This window comes from Aythya ferina (genome assembly GCF_964211825.1).
Source record: "Aythya ferina genome assembly, chromosome: 23".
Taxonomy (NCBI): domain Eukaryota; kingdom Metazoa; phylum Chordata; class Aves; order Anseriformes; family Anatidae; genus Aythya; species Aythya ferina.
In genome coordinates this window covers 6836039-6849239 of record NC_140321.1, presented here as the reverse complement: position 1 = coordinate 6849239, position 13201 = coordinate 6836039, and the positions used below count along the sequence as shown (strand labels likewise).

The following is a 13201-nucleotide window of genomic DNA, read 5'->3' as shown; positions in this document are numbered from 1 at the left end:
CTCCTGCAAGCCCACAGGTAGTGAAGGTGCTGGGTGCCCCCGGGGGGGGGGGGGAACAGCAGCAGCACCCCCGGACCCGATCGTGATCGCGCCCCCCCTCCCCGCGGTTGCGGCCGTCTGCGGGGGCTCAATCACGGCGGCTGGCAGCAGAGCGGCGTCCCCCAGGGGTTAAACGTTAAAAAAAAAAAAAAAAAAAAAAAAAAAAAAAGGCGAGGAAAAAAAGGAAAAAAGGAAAAAAAGGAAAAAAGGAAAAAAAAAGGAAAAAAAAAAAGGAAAAAAGGAAAAAAAGGAAAAAAAAAAAAAAGGAAAAAAAGGAAAAAAAAAAAAAAAGGAAAGGGGGGGGGAACTCAATGTCCCTCCCCCTGCCCCCCCGGTCTCTTCCGGCGGGGCGGGGCGAGGCGGAGCCGGCCGGGGGGGTGCCCGGGGGGGGGCGCTGGGGCCATGCTGCGGCTGGGGGCGGTCACGCTGCGGGTGCTGCTCGGGGGCCGGGCTCGGGCCCCCCCGGGGGCTCTGCTCAGCCCCGCGCTCTCCTCTGCCCCCTCCGCCCCCTCCTCCGCCCCCCCGCAGCCGCTGGTGGTGGAGCTGAAGGCGGGGAAGAAATACGCGTGGTGCTCCTGCGGGCACAGCAAGACGCAGGTCGGGCTCGGGGCGGGGGGAGGGAGCCCCCGCGACCCCCCCGATTCCCCCCAAATCCCCTCCATCCCCCTTTGACCCCCCCAATGTCCCCATACACAGCGCGGGGTCGCGACAGCGGGGAGCTGGGGAGGTGGGGGGGTGGGGGACGAGACGAGACGCGGGGTCCCTCGGGGCCGCTCGGGGCGGGGGCAGCAGCGGGACCCCCCCTCCTCAGCGCGTCCCCTTCCCCCTTGTCCCCCGCAGCCTTTCTGCGACGGCTCGCACCGGACGGCGGCCCCCGGCGTGTCCCCGCTGCGTTTCACGGCCGAGGCAGACGGGGCGGCCCCGCTGTGCGCCTGCAAACGCACCCGCACCCCCCCCTTCTGCGACGGCAGCCACCGGGAGCAGGCGGCCCCCCCCGGCCCCCGGCCCTGAGCACGGCCCCGCTGCGGAAACTCGGCCCCGACGGGGGTCACGGAGGCCGGGAAACGAAACCCACCCCCCCCCACCCCGGGACTGGGAGCAGCAGGGAGCTGGGGGGCACCACTCACTCCCCCCCCCCTCCCAGGAGCTGGGTCCCTCAGACGCAGCCGGGTGACTGGCAATCTGCAGCATTTATTCCATGTACAAAGCTGTCGTTATACAAATGTTTAACCAATAACGATATATGGGCATCAGAGTATCTTACAGGACATTAAAACGCCGTACAGGATGCAAACATACAGAGCAGTTTGGTTTTGTACCATATAGGAAAAAAAAACGAAACAAAAACAACCCCCCCCAGACCCCACACAAACCCCCCAGACCGAGGCGCTGCAGCTGCCTCCCTCAGTCCATTTTAGCCTATTTACAAGAAAAGGGGTGCCAAAACCGAGACGAACGCAGCCCCCCCCACACGCTTCGAGCCCCAGCCGGGGATGGGGAAGAGCCAAGAAACAACCGGGGCCTGTCCCCAGCACCCGCAGGCGGGGAGCCCGGGGCTGTGCTACAGCAAAGGTGCCTCCGAGTCCGTGCTGGGGGTGTGCTGCTTAAAAACACACAGAACACAACAGGAACACCCCCCCGGTCCTGACCTTTGGAGCCGGGCTGTCCACGCAATTCCCGTGCCGCTTTCCTTTGGTTCTCACCGTGCCGCTGCCGGCTGCTGTCCGGGCGCTGCAGGCACTTGCTTGGTTTTTGTCACTCGTCCCCCCTCCCCAGCGAGGTGAGAGGGGAGATGAACCCCCAGGGTCTGCGCTCCCTGGGGCTCCTGTGCTTTTTTTTTTTTTTTTGTGGCTGTGAAGTTGGTCCCCTCCCCGGAGCGCGCGGTGCCGGTGCTGCGCGGCTCCTGCCCGAACCAGCAGCGCCTTCCCACGCTTCCCCTCACCGAGCCTCCTGGCTAAAGGCACTGTAGTCATTTTTTTTATTTTTTATTTTAAAATCCAATGTGGGGGCAGGAGGAAAGGGTGGGAAGGACAGAGGGGAAAAAAGCTCTGAAATGTGGCGAAGCTGTGGACGTTTGCCAGGGGGCTGGTGGCGCAGGGGTCCCATGGGTGCAGGCAGCTCCTGGCCCCGTGTCCCCCTGGCTGGGTGCTGCCCCCACCATGTAGCTGCCTGGCCACAGGCGCACCCAGGGAGGTGGCAGCTCCCTTGGCAAGGAAAAATCCAATATTCACTGGGGCTTGTACTCCTAAACCCCCCCGGTACGGCTGGCCCTTCAGCATCAGGGCCCAAGTGTAGTTTTTTTAGCTGGGAATAAAAAAAGAAACTACTTACTGTGCAGAAAGGGAGGCGTCTGTGTAAGGCTTTGCTAGATCAGAGCCTGAAACAACGTCCAGAGACCACACAGGGAAAGCACAAAAGAAACAGAAACGTGCATGGCAAGGCAAAGCAGGGTGGGCAACACCAGCAAGGGATGCTCGGTGCCAGCAAGCGGCCATCGGCACCAGCTGGCTGCGGGCACCACGTTACTGAGCCTGGTGCAAAAAGAAAACCCACGGAAAAGCAAAAAAAAAACCAAAAAACTCAGGGCACAGCGGGGCTGGGGGCACGCGGACACGGAGCAGCTCCCCCTCCGCTGCCAGAGCCCAGCGGAGCCGAGGCAGCCGGGGGCAGTTTTTGGCTTCTGTGCTTGGCCCTTACCTGTGCTTAGCCCTTACCTGTGCGTCCTGCAGGCCCTGCTCGCCGCCCCGTCTCTCTCCGAGCGGGCACGAGGGGAGAGGGGTGGGGAGGAGAAGGGAAAAGCATTAGAGAGAATGAGCAGGGCAGGCGGTGGCGCCTGCGTGGCTCCCAGCTCCGGCATGCAGCTTCCATAAGTTAAAAATTAAAAAAAAAAAAAAAAGAAAAGAAAAAAAAGCATTTAAAAATATTCAACCACATTTATGTGTCTTATTTGCATTTTAAATTAATCTGGTCAATCAATAGAAAATAAGTATGTATAATTTTTTTCTCCCTATGTACACATATATATTTATATATGTATATATATAATATATATAGATATATAAAACCCAGCCAGGCGTCCCTGTTTTGTTGGTTTTTGTTGGTTTCTGGTGGTGTTTTTCCCCTTTTTAGGTCAAGGCGGAGGCCGTGCTGCCATTGACAGTCGTTTTACGGCACCGGCTGGCGGCGGGGGGCAGCGGGTGGCAGTTCGAGGAGGAGCCGTTGAGTGCGGGGCCGGGGCCGCTGCCGGCGGTGGAGCTGGGGGAGCCGTGGGACGGCGTCCCGGGGCTGGGCAGCGAGGACGAGGTGGCGGGCAGCGTGGCGGGGCTGTGAGCTTTGTCGCTGACCGACTCGCACTCGGAGGCGCCGCTGGTGTTGGTGCACTCGGAGGTGGCCGGCTGGGACAGCTTGAGCCGCTTGCAGGCAGGCTGGACGCGGTATTTCAGCGGCAGGGGCCCGTTCTGCAGGGGGGAGAGGGGCAGGAGAGCACCCGTGGGCCCCCCAGGAGCTGCGGGTGGGAGCTGGCCTCCAGGAAAAACCTCCCTAAGGCAGGGAGGCATCTGGGGGGTTAATTTTTTTGTAGATGCTCCATTTTTTAAGTTTTCCAATTGTTACATTTTCCAATGGCTAAGGTTTCCAATTGGTAGGTCTTCCAATTGTTAGGCTTTCCATTTTTTAAGTTTTCCAATTGTTAAGTTTCCCAATTGTTAAGTTTTCCAATTACTCGATTTTCCATTTTTAAAGTTTTCCAATTGTTAGGTTTTCCATTTTTTTAAGTTTTCCAGCGCCATGTGCCTTCACCTCAAGGAGCACTTTTCCAAGCTTTTCTCCAAGAGAAGCCCTGGCAGCTGCAGCCCGCGGCGGGGAAGGGGGCGGCTGCGCTTACCCTCCTCCAGGGGTAGATGTAGGCGATGTCCATCAGGGTGTAATACTCCCGCAGGGGTTCGTCTTCGTAGAGGACTTCCACCTGGCACAGAGGACAGCATCAGAGCCACCAAGGGGACATCGGGGTTTTGCTGAATAGGGCCTGCTGGGGCTCCCAGCGCCCTTCTTGCCCGCAGCCAGAGCAAACCCACAGCTGATGTAAAAAATCCTGGTCCTTGAGGCTGCAAGGATGGGCCAGCAGGGACGGATCCTGCCCAGCACTCACCTGCCACCAATGCAAACCCCGGGCTGCCGCGATATTTGGGAACAGGGGAGAAGCCGGGCACGCTGCCGGCAGGGGATGCGACACGGGACGGCCCCCCCCGGACCCGCACACCCCGCGGGGGGCTCGTGCCCACCTTGTACTTGCTGGGAACGTCCATCTTGTTGCGGAGGAACTTGGCCAGGTGCATGACCGTCATCGCGGCGGGACAGCGCAGGAACCGCACCCCGTTCTTCTGGGGACACAGCAAGGGGGGGGCAAGGGAGAGACATCGCTGAGAGCCCACCCGTGGGTGGGGGCAGCTCCCACCCCCCTCAGCAGACGGCCTGGGGGCGCCCCCCTGTCCCCCCACCATCCCGATGAGGCTGCGCATGGAGCTCCCCGTGCCTGGGCCCCACGCGCTCACCTTGTCCTTCTCCAGGTCCCCGTTCTCGATGGTCCCTTTCTTCTCCTCCCTGGGGGGCAGGAAAGCAAATGCAGGACAAAGTCGCAGGAGAAGAAAGAAGGAAGGAGAAGTCAGTGCCCCAACCCCTCAGAACCACTGCTCCCATCACCACAACCCCCTTGGAGGCCGCCCCTGGTGCCGGGGATGCCGCAGCCTCGGACTCCGCTGGGTGGGTGGGAGCCCAGGGCCGCAGCACCCATGGGAGATAGGGGACGGGGTGTGGGGCAGGGGGTGCTGGCTGCTGCCCCCCTGTCCCAAAGCCAGACCCCAGCCCAGGCAGCGGTTACCTCGTCCCTTCGTAGAACTCTATGGACAGGCTGACGATCTCGTCGTCCGCCAGGTTCCCCTTGTCCTGCTCGGAGACTTCCCCACGATCCTCGTTGGAGCCGTTGGGAACTGGGGGGCAGGAGGAGGGGGAGGCTGAGCTGCGGTCGGGGGCCGAGCGGGGCCGGGGGCGCCCCCCGGGCTGCCACTCACCCTCGGCCATGGGGTAGGCCGCGTAGAAGTCACGCCGCCTCTTCATCTCGTCTGCAAAAGAAGGGGGGAGGAAGGTGAAGGAAAACCCAGCACGGGGCAGGGGGAGAGGAGCAGGGGGGGCACAGACCCCGGACCCACCGCCCGGACCCTGTCACTGTCACCAGGGATCAGTGCACGCAGGTGGCACGCAGCTTGGGGACCAGGCTCCCCAAGGGGTGGGATGGATTTAAAACCAACCCCAAACCCGTTCTTTCTCCCTCAGTTATAACCGTCCGTGCCCGTACCTTTGAAAAGCCCTGGGACCAGCTTGTACACGATATCCTGGAGGGTTTTGTCTGACCTGGGGGGAAACAAAAAGGAAAAGAGAGAGAAAAATCAGCCGGATTGGGACGTCTCCCTCCATGAAAAATCCCAAATTCTGGCGCCCGTCCTGCAGCAATAGCTCAGCCCTGCCCTGCAGGAGCAGCTCTGGGCCTGGAGCTCGGCAAGCCCAGCTCCCCCTGCACCCCCCCAAAGGGTTAACCCTGGAAAAAGAAAGAAAACATCTCAAAAATCCTCGTAATTGCCGAGGATGATGACAGCATCATTTTGGGGCCAGGATCCGTTTCAGTAGTCAAAACTATTACAAAAACACACAAAGAACTTGCAAAAAAAAATAAAAAATCTAAGATCAGCAAAATGTTTCTGCAAGTTTTAATTTGCATCTCGTTTTATCGCTGGGCTCAGACGCAGCTCACGGCCGAGGCTTTGCGTTCCCCCTGCCGTACACATGGCAGGACAGAGCCAAATGCGAGCTGTTACAAACCAAAGTGAGTTTTTTTGGTTAAATCTGAGCACCCCCAGGTAAGATCTCCAAAAGCACTCGAGCAGGGGGAGCTCAGGTCCCAGCCTCAGCACCAACCCCGGGGCTGGGGCTTTGCTCAAGGCCTTGGGCTCCGTCTCGCTGCAGGCAGGGCCCTTGGCAGCCTTTAAAAGCTGAATAAAAAAATCTCCAAAACAAAGCAAGAGCAGTGGGAATGGTGAAAAGTAAATTATATCTGCAATTATTTCCACTTTAATAATAAGGCCTTTATTTTAAAGGAAAACAAATGACCATAGCAGCTATTCACATATTATTTTTAGCCTAACCACGTCTTTCATCCCTAATTCCTCGGTGATGTCACTCCGGTTCACAAGGCCCCGCTGTGATTTTATTTATAATACATACCCAGAGAATTTGCTTTATAATTTACAGCAAGCTAATGAAAAAGCAACCTCTGCTGCTTGATTGGCAGCTTAATTACCAGCCGGCCGCTGCTGCTGCATGAGTCAACCCCTCTCAGCCCGGCGTGGCCGCACCGGGGGGCACAGGCGGGCAGCACCCCGGGCACGCTCAGCATCACGCCCAGCACCCATCGGTGCTGTGATTCACCCCCTTGGCCCCAAATCGCCCAAATGAGGGTGGCCGGGGGCAAGTGGGGTACCAAGGGGACCCTCGATGGCTGGGCTCGGGGCTGCCACGGCCCCTGTGCCGTGTTCCCGTCTGCGCACAGGCGGGGGGGGGTTCGGTGAGGGAGCCGTGGGAGCCGGAGTGTAAATATTTCATAGTGAACCAGAAAAAAAAAAAAACATAAAGCGGAAAAAGTGTTACTACAGAAACGGATTTACATGGAAGAGGCTAAAAAAAAAAGGAGGAGGAGGGAGGAAAAAAAAAAAAAAAAGCGCCCAGTGATGTATTGCAGCCTTTCACGGTTTCTATGCCAACCACCTGCAGAGCCAATTCCGCCCCGATGGGACGTGTCTGCGTCCCCAGCCAGGCGCGGGCTGGCACGAAGCCCCTGTGCCACGGGCACGGCTTCACCTGCACCGCCACCAGCCCCCCCGGTGCCCCCTCAGGGCCACGGCACCGTCCCCACGGGGCGCAGCGCACGGGTGGCCGCAGGTCACAGCGGGGGTGGTGAGGGGCAACCCCTGCAGGCACCCGGGCAGCCTCTCCTGGGGGGGACACCCCCGGTGCCGATCCCTTGGTAGTGGGCTCGGAGCCCCCCCCCTGCTCACCTGATGCTGAGGAGGGGCCTGGTTTTGTGCACCTGGACATCACACATGGGGCAGTACTTGTTGGTCTCCAGGTAGCGCACGATGCAGGTTTTGCAGACTGCAGGGAGAGACGAGACCTGAGCAAACGGGGAGGGGGGGAAAAAAAAACAAAAAACAAAAAACAAAACACCAGCCCCACACCACGCACTGACACAGAGCAGGACCCTGCTGCCCCTGGCCACAGCCCCGCTGCGGCTTGGGCACGGCCGGCCCGGGGCACCCATGGGTGCAGCGGGGCTGGGACACTCACAGGAGTGCAGGCACTCCACGATGGTGGTGGCGTCTATGAAGTAGCCGCCGCACAAGGCGCACATCAGGTGGGGGTTGAGCTCGGTGATCTTTATCCTGGTGGTCCTGTGCATCTTGGAGCAGCGCCGCGGCGGATCCTCCCTGGAGGGAAATCCCCAAAACAGCCGCTCGGTGCCAGGCCGGGACCCGCAGGACCCACTACAGCCTCCGAGGGACAAATCCAGCCTGGGGGTGCTGGGGCTGCCCCAACCCCGCACCCCACAGCCCTGGGGGGCAGGAGCAGCCCCCACGCACAGCCCCACGCAGCCCCCACCCAGCTCCCTTGGATGCAAGTTCGCATGTCCTGGTCCCCGAGCGGGTCCTGCCTGCAGCTCCCCGGGCTGTGCACACACAGACACACACGTGCACGCGCACACACCCGCACGCACGAGCGTATTTTGGGTGCGTTCGGTGAAAATGGCATTTCCAGCCACCGCCTCGTGGTTTCTATAGAAACTCCAGGGGTTTGGGGCCGGCCACCTGCCCGCGGCCAGGAGCGCACGCGGGCACCTGGGGAGGGCTGAGCGTGCACGGCCGAGTGTGCAAGGCTGGGTGTGCACAGCCAGGTGTGCAAAGCTGAGTGTGCAAGGCCAGGTGTGCACACGGGGCCTCGGGGTGCAGGCATTGTGCCCCCACCAACACGGGGGCCACGGGGAGTCGCTGCCTGCGCTCTCCCCTGCCTGCTCCGGACCCTACGATGGGAGCTGGAGGAGCCGGGCCCCAAAATCGCTGCAGTTTTCCTGTTTCTACGGCAACCCCGATACCTGGAGCGGAGCCAGAACCTTATTACAACCAGCCGAGGCGGGGAGAGGGGAGAACAAGCCCCGGGTTTGTGTCAATGAGCGTGGGCAGAGCGGTGGCAGCGCCAGGGTGTGCCGGCGGCGCACGGCCCCCCCCGGGTACGCACACGGGGCCCCCCCCTGCACAGCCCCACGTGCACGCAGCTGGAGGCACACGCACACACCTGTGCCCCCCCCGTGCACTGGGCTTGCAGCAGTGCCAACACCGAGCCAGGCCCCTCACAAGCACCCCAACACCCCCCAAAAAATACCGTGCAACCCCGCCAGCACCACAACCGCTGCCGTATGGGGATGGGTTTGGGGCAAATCCTGTGCCCAGGGAGAAAATGGGGTGCAGAGGGGGCTGCGTGTGCAAGGCCGGGGCTGTGTCAGGCGCGTGTCCTGGGGAAGCCGCCCCGCGTGCCGCCCCCTCCTCGTGCTCCAGGCTTCTGGGTTTCCGCGCAGGGTCCCCGGAGGCAGGTGCACGGGGACGCCGTGGGGACAGCGATGGGGACGCTGCGGGGACGGGGACCACAAGGGCACTGCAGCTGCCCCAGCACGGGGACAAGCGGAGCCCCGGGGGGGGGCTGGCAGCAGGGCTGGGGGCACCGGGGCGGGCGGGCAGCTCCAAACCCCGGGGGTCGGCGCTGGGCACCCCCAGGGGACCCCCGGGTGCCACCCCCAGGGGACACGCGGGTGCCCTGCCCCCGGCTGCCCTCGGGCAGGTGCCCTCGACCCCTGCAGCCCCAGGTAAGGGGGGGGGGGCGCCGGCAGCCTCCTTCTCCCCCCAGCCCGGGGAACGCCAAGTGGGACGGGGGGCGCGCAGCTGCCCAGGGCTGCGTTTTGGGTGGGTTTCGATGTTTTTGGTACTTGCAGCCGCCAATGGCGGCCCGGGTCTCCCCGGGAGGGGGGGGCCGGGAGGTGGTGGGGGGGGGGGAGCCTGAGCCACCGGCGCAAACCGGTTTTAATAAACCCGGGTGGTAACAGCCGCGATTTCCTGCCGCGGGGGCTAACAAAGCCCCGGACCCCCCCCCCCGGACCCTGCCCGGTGCTGGCGGAGCGGTTCCCGCTGCCTACCCCGGGATCGCGCCCCCCCCCCCGGGTTTCTTCCCCCCCCCCGGGTCCCGGCTCTCGGGGTCTTTTGTCTCCGTGGGCGGTGGCCGGGCACGGCGCCCCCCTCCCCAAAACCCCCGCCTGGGGAAGGGCGTTTCAAAGTCACCGCTAACTTGGAGCCTCCCGGCCGCCCCCTGCCCGCGGGACCCCCCCCCCAACCCCGGCGCTGCCCTCGCCCTCCCGGCGGCAGCGGAGCCCCCGCGGCCCCCCGACGGGACCCCCGCCCCTCCCGGGGTCCCGGCACGGCCGCGGGGGGGGGGTGACACCGGCACGGGGCAGCCACCGCGGGGCGGAACGGGCCGGGTTTTTTTGGGGGGGGGGCACGGACACGCGGGGGCGCGCACGGGCACAGCCCCCGGCCCGCGACGGGACGGGAACCGGGACACCCCCGGGCACGGGCACGCGCAGGGCACGGCCACGGGCACGCGCTCCACGCCCCCCCCCCCCGCTGCTCGGTGCCCGGGGGGGGGCGTTTGGGGCCCGGGGAGGGGGCGGCGGCGGCGGCGGGGAGCCCCCGGTGCCCCTTTGTGCTCGGCGCCGGCTGACAGCCCGCCCGGGGGGGGGGGCCCTGGGGCTGTCACCGGTACCCGGTGATGGGGGGGGGGGTCCACCGGAGGGTGGTGGTGGTGGAGGGGGGGGTGGCCGCCCCCCCGGGCCGACGGCGGCACAAAGCGGGGGGAGGCGGCCATCCATCGGCCATCTTGAACGCGGAGAGAAAAGGGCGATGGGGGGGGGGGGCCCGGCGGGGGGGGGGGGGGGGGCGGCGGGGCCCGGCGGGGGGGGGCCCGGGGCCCCGTCCCTACCTGGTGGCGGCGGGGGCACCGCGGCCGCCCCTCCGCTGCGCTGCCCCCGGCTGGGCTCGGCGCGGCGCGGCTGGGCTCAGGCGCGGCGCTGCGGCCGGGGCCCTTTTTTTTTTTTTTTTTTCTTTTTTTTTTCCTCTCTCTCTCTTTTTTTTTTTTTTTTTCTCCTCTTTCCCTCCCTTCCTCCTCCTTTTTTTTTTTTTATTTTTTTTCCTCCTCTTTTTTTTTTTTTTTTTTTTATTTTTTTTTTTCCCTCCTCCAGCCGCCGCCAGGCCCCGCCCCGCCGCACGTGATCTCATTCCTTTGGGGGTGTTGCGGGGAGGGGGGGGCCCCGTTCTCGGTCCCTCGTTGCCCCCCCCCACTCCCCCGGCCCTGCCTCCGAGGGGGGGGGCACCGGGACAGGGCCCCCCCTGCGCCCCCCGGGGGACCCGGGCGCGGCGGTGCCTCGGTGCCTGCGAACGGCCCCGGTGCTTCCAACCCCCCTCGCTGTGACCCCCCCATTCTGTGCGACCCCCCCCCCAGTGCTCGGGGAGAAAAGAAAATTGCCCCAAATGCGCCGGAATGGGCCCCAAAGCCGGGCCGGGGTGGGGGTGCCCAGCCCCGCAGCACCGAGCGCTCCCCGCGCCCCCCACCCCGGAGGCACCGCCCGGGGAGAGCCCCGGGACCCCCCCCCGGAACCCCCCTGGGACCCCCCTTCGGGACCTGCGGGACCTTCCCGGGGCCGCCGGCGGTCGGTGCTCGGCGGGGCCAGAGGGGAGAGGATGGGAAAGAGAAGGGAAAAATGGGAATAAAAAGGGGAATAAAAGGGGGAGGAGAGGGAAAATGGAAAAGGAGGGAAGGGAAGAAAGGAAAAGGCGGAAAATAGAAACGGGGGGAAAAAAGAAAAGGGGGGGGGGAAAGGCAGGGAAAGAAGAAGAAAAAATAAAAAGAAACCCCGGGAAATAAAGAGAGAAAAGAGGGAATGGGCGCGGGGGGAGGCTCCGGCCAGCCCCGATGTCCCACGCGTGTCCCCATCCCGGGGTGGGTGCTCCCGGGGGGTGCTCGTTCCCGGGTGGGTGCTCCCTATGGGTGCTCCCGGGGCTGGGTGCTCCCGGGGCTGGGTGCTCCCAGGGTGGATATTCCCGGGTGGGTGCTCTCATGGATGGGTGTTCCAGGGCTGGGTGCTCCCCGGGTGGGTATTCTCGGGGTGGGTGCTCCCGGTGGATGCTCCCAGTGGGTGCTCCCAGGGCTGGGTGCTCTCAGTGGGTGCTCCCAGGATGGATGTTCCCGGTGTGGGTGCTCCATGTGGGTGCTCCTTATGGGTGCTCCCTGTGGGTGCTCCCATGGATGGGTGCTCCCAGTGGCTGTTCCCGGGTGGGTGCTCCCTGTGGGTGCTCCCTCTGGGTGCTCCCCCTGGGTGCCCCCTGTGGGTGCCGCCGGGGCGCTCCCGGGGCGCTCTGGCTCAGGGCGGCGGGCGCAGCGCTGTTCCCCAGCGCGGTCTCTGTGGCGCAATCGGTTAGCGCGTTCGGCTGTTAACCGAAAGGTTGGTGGTTCGAGCCCACCCAGGGACGGGCCGCACCTTTTCCTATTTCACTCCATTTTTTATTTTTTTCCCCCCTCCCCACCCGAGTCCAACCCGGCGGAGCCCAGCGCCGGGAAGGGGGGGGATTTTAATTTTGCAAAGCCCCCAGGGGCCTTTCCCTGCTCCCCCGCAGCACCAGGGAGGGGGCAGCCGGTGTCCGGCAGCTCCTTGCCCTTGGACAGGGCCGAGATGGACCGGGACAGGCTGTGAAGGGCCAGGAGGTGCCCCCCGTGCCCCCCGAGGGGTCACAGCTCACTCCAGGGGGAAGCTTCCCCGGGTCAGAGGCTGAGCACGAACATTTCTGCTCAGCCTCTGCCCCCTGCCCCAGGCAGAGACTTGGAAGCGTTTCCACCCAGAGCCTGTATTTTGTTTCAAAAAAAAAAAAAAGCTGAAGGGGGTCCAGGCTCTGCATTGCTGGAGTTCTCCTCTCCTACAAAGTCTTGTAAAATCTATTTATGTTCCCTGCCTGCCCTGATTTTATTTTCGTACCCAAAATAACGTCATTGGTGTTTTGATGCAGGGCGCGAGGCAGTGCCAGGCAGACCCCCGGTGCCTCCAGCTCAGAGCCACAAACAACGCTCCCACCGCCAAGCCCAGCAGTGCCAGGGCTGGGGATGAGGATTTCTGCTCCCATCCAGGTCTGACAGCACGAAGGGCAGAGGTGCCCCATGGGCATCACCTCCCGGGTACCACCCGAGCGCCCCCGGGCCTCTGCCGAAATCTGCCTTTGATTCCCGTCTGGTTTTGGTGCTCCTCTCCCCAGCGCGTGGCTCGTTCCTGCCAGGCACAATGTGGCCTCTGACTTCATTCCCACAAGAAACCTTTTACAATGGAAAACTCTTTAAAAATACAACAGGCACGGGACAGGCTGAGCCTCCAGGGCTCGGTCCCTGAGCAGGGCCTGCACGGGCCGGAGGTTTTCATTGAAAGCAGGCGGGCTGCTCTGCTCTGCGTTTGAGAGCGTTTCCAAACACATGGATCTCTTTCCCTTTGGCACAACATCACTCCCCTAAATTAAACGTTTAATCCCATCTCCTCCAGGAGAGGGGAGAGCTGGCGAGCGGGGATGGGGAAGGAAATCCAATACTCTGCAGAGCGCAAATCCCCCTTTCAGTTGCTTTCTGAATAAAAAATACCCCCGCGGCCACTTGCCAGACCCTTTCACCTCCCCAGGATGGGCCACAATTCGCTGCTCTACAGAGTGACTTCGTCGTGCTTCCCTTTCCAAAACTGGGCACATTTGGGCTTTGGCCCCAAGGGCAGAGGGGGGATGCACAGAGCTCGACCCACACAGGGCTGTGCACAGTGAAGCAGGACGGCTTTCCTGGGGTTTTTACTTCAGTTCAGACAAGTTTGGGCAACTTTTCCCAGTGCCCAGCTGTGCAACGCCCTGCACATCCATCCAGCGGGATGCTAGCCCCGTGCCCATCCAGCTGTGGGCACTGCATCCACCTGTGCACATTACATCCAGCTGTGCAC

The 13201-nt window shown here is 62.9% G+C and overlaps 2 protein-coding genes across 3 annotated transcripts; one reads left to right on the top strand and one right to left on the bottom strand.

The window, feature by feature from the left end:
- Positions 1–417: 417 nt before the first annotated feature.
- Positions 418–1333, top strand: CISD3 (CDGSH iron sulfur domain 3). Its single transcript, XM_084496540.1, has 2 exons — positions 418–636; positions 880–1333. Exons 1-2 carry the CDS (start codon positions 442–444, stop codon positions 1048–1050), a joined length of 366 nt encoding a protein of 121 aa, XP_084352666.1. The 5' UTR covers positions 418–441; the 3' UTR covers positions 1051–1333.
- Positions 1334–2952: 1619 nt separating this feature from the next.
- On the bottom strand, positions 2953–10285 carry PCGF2 (polycomb group ring finger 2). 2 transcript variants are annotated; one of them, XM_084496538.1, is made up of 10 exons: positions 10165–10285; positions 7432–7571; positions 7143–7239; positions 5390–5445; positions 5106–5156; positions 4916–5024; positions 4590–4638; positions 4320–4418; positions 3923–4003; positions 2953–3497 (listed from the first exon to the last, which is right to left on the bottom strand). In XM_084496538.1, exons 2-10 carry the CDS (start codon positions 7541–7543, stop codon positions 3165–3167), a joined length of 987 nt encoding a protein of 328 aa, XP_084352664.1. In that variant the 5' UTR covers positions 7544–7571; positions 10165–10285; the 3' UTR covers positions 2953–3164. The 2 variants fall into 2 exon arrangements, with proteins under 2 accessions (XP_084352664.1, XP_084352665.1); XM_084496539.1 differs by having other exon boundaries at positions 4320–4415.
- Positions 10286–13201: the final 2916 nt, after the last annotated feature.

Bases quoted from the DNA above. Each gene is read 5' to 3' on its own strand.
- PCGF2 (XM_084496538.1), bottom strand. From the start codon at position 7,543: ATGCACAGGACCACCAGGATAAAGATCACCGAGCTCAACCCCCACCTG. The intron at 5,157-5,389 runs GTACGGGCACGG...CTTCTTTTGCAG, and splicing joins GGTCCCAGGGCTTTTCAAAG to ACGAGATGAAGAGGCGGCGT. The intron at 4,419-4,589 runs GTGAGCGCGTGG...CTGTGTCCCCAG, and splicing joins GGGACCTGGAGAAGGACAAG to AAGAACGGGGTGCGGTTCCT.
- CISD3 (XM_084496540.1), top strand. From the start codon at position 442: ATGCTGCGGCTGGGGGCGGTCACGCTGCGGGTGCTGCTCGGGGGCCGG. The intron at 637-879 runs GTCGGGCTCGGG...TGTCCCCCGCAG, and splicing joins GCGGGCACAGCAAGACGCAG to CCTTTCTGCGACGGCTCGCA.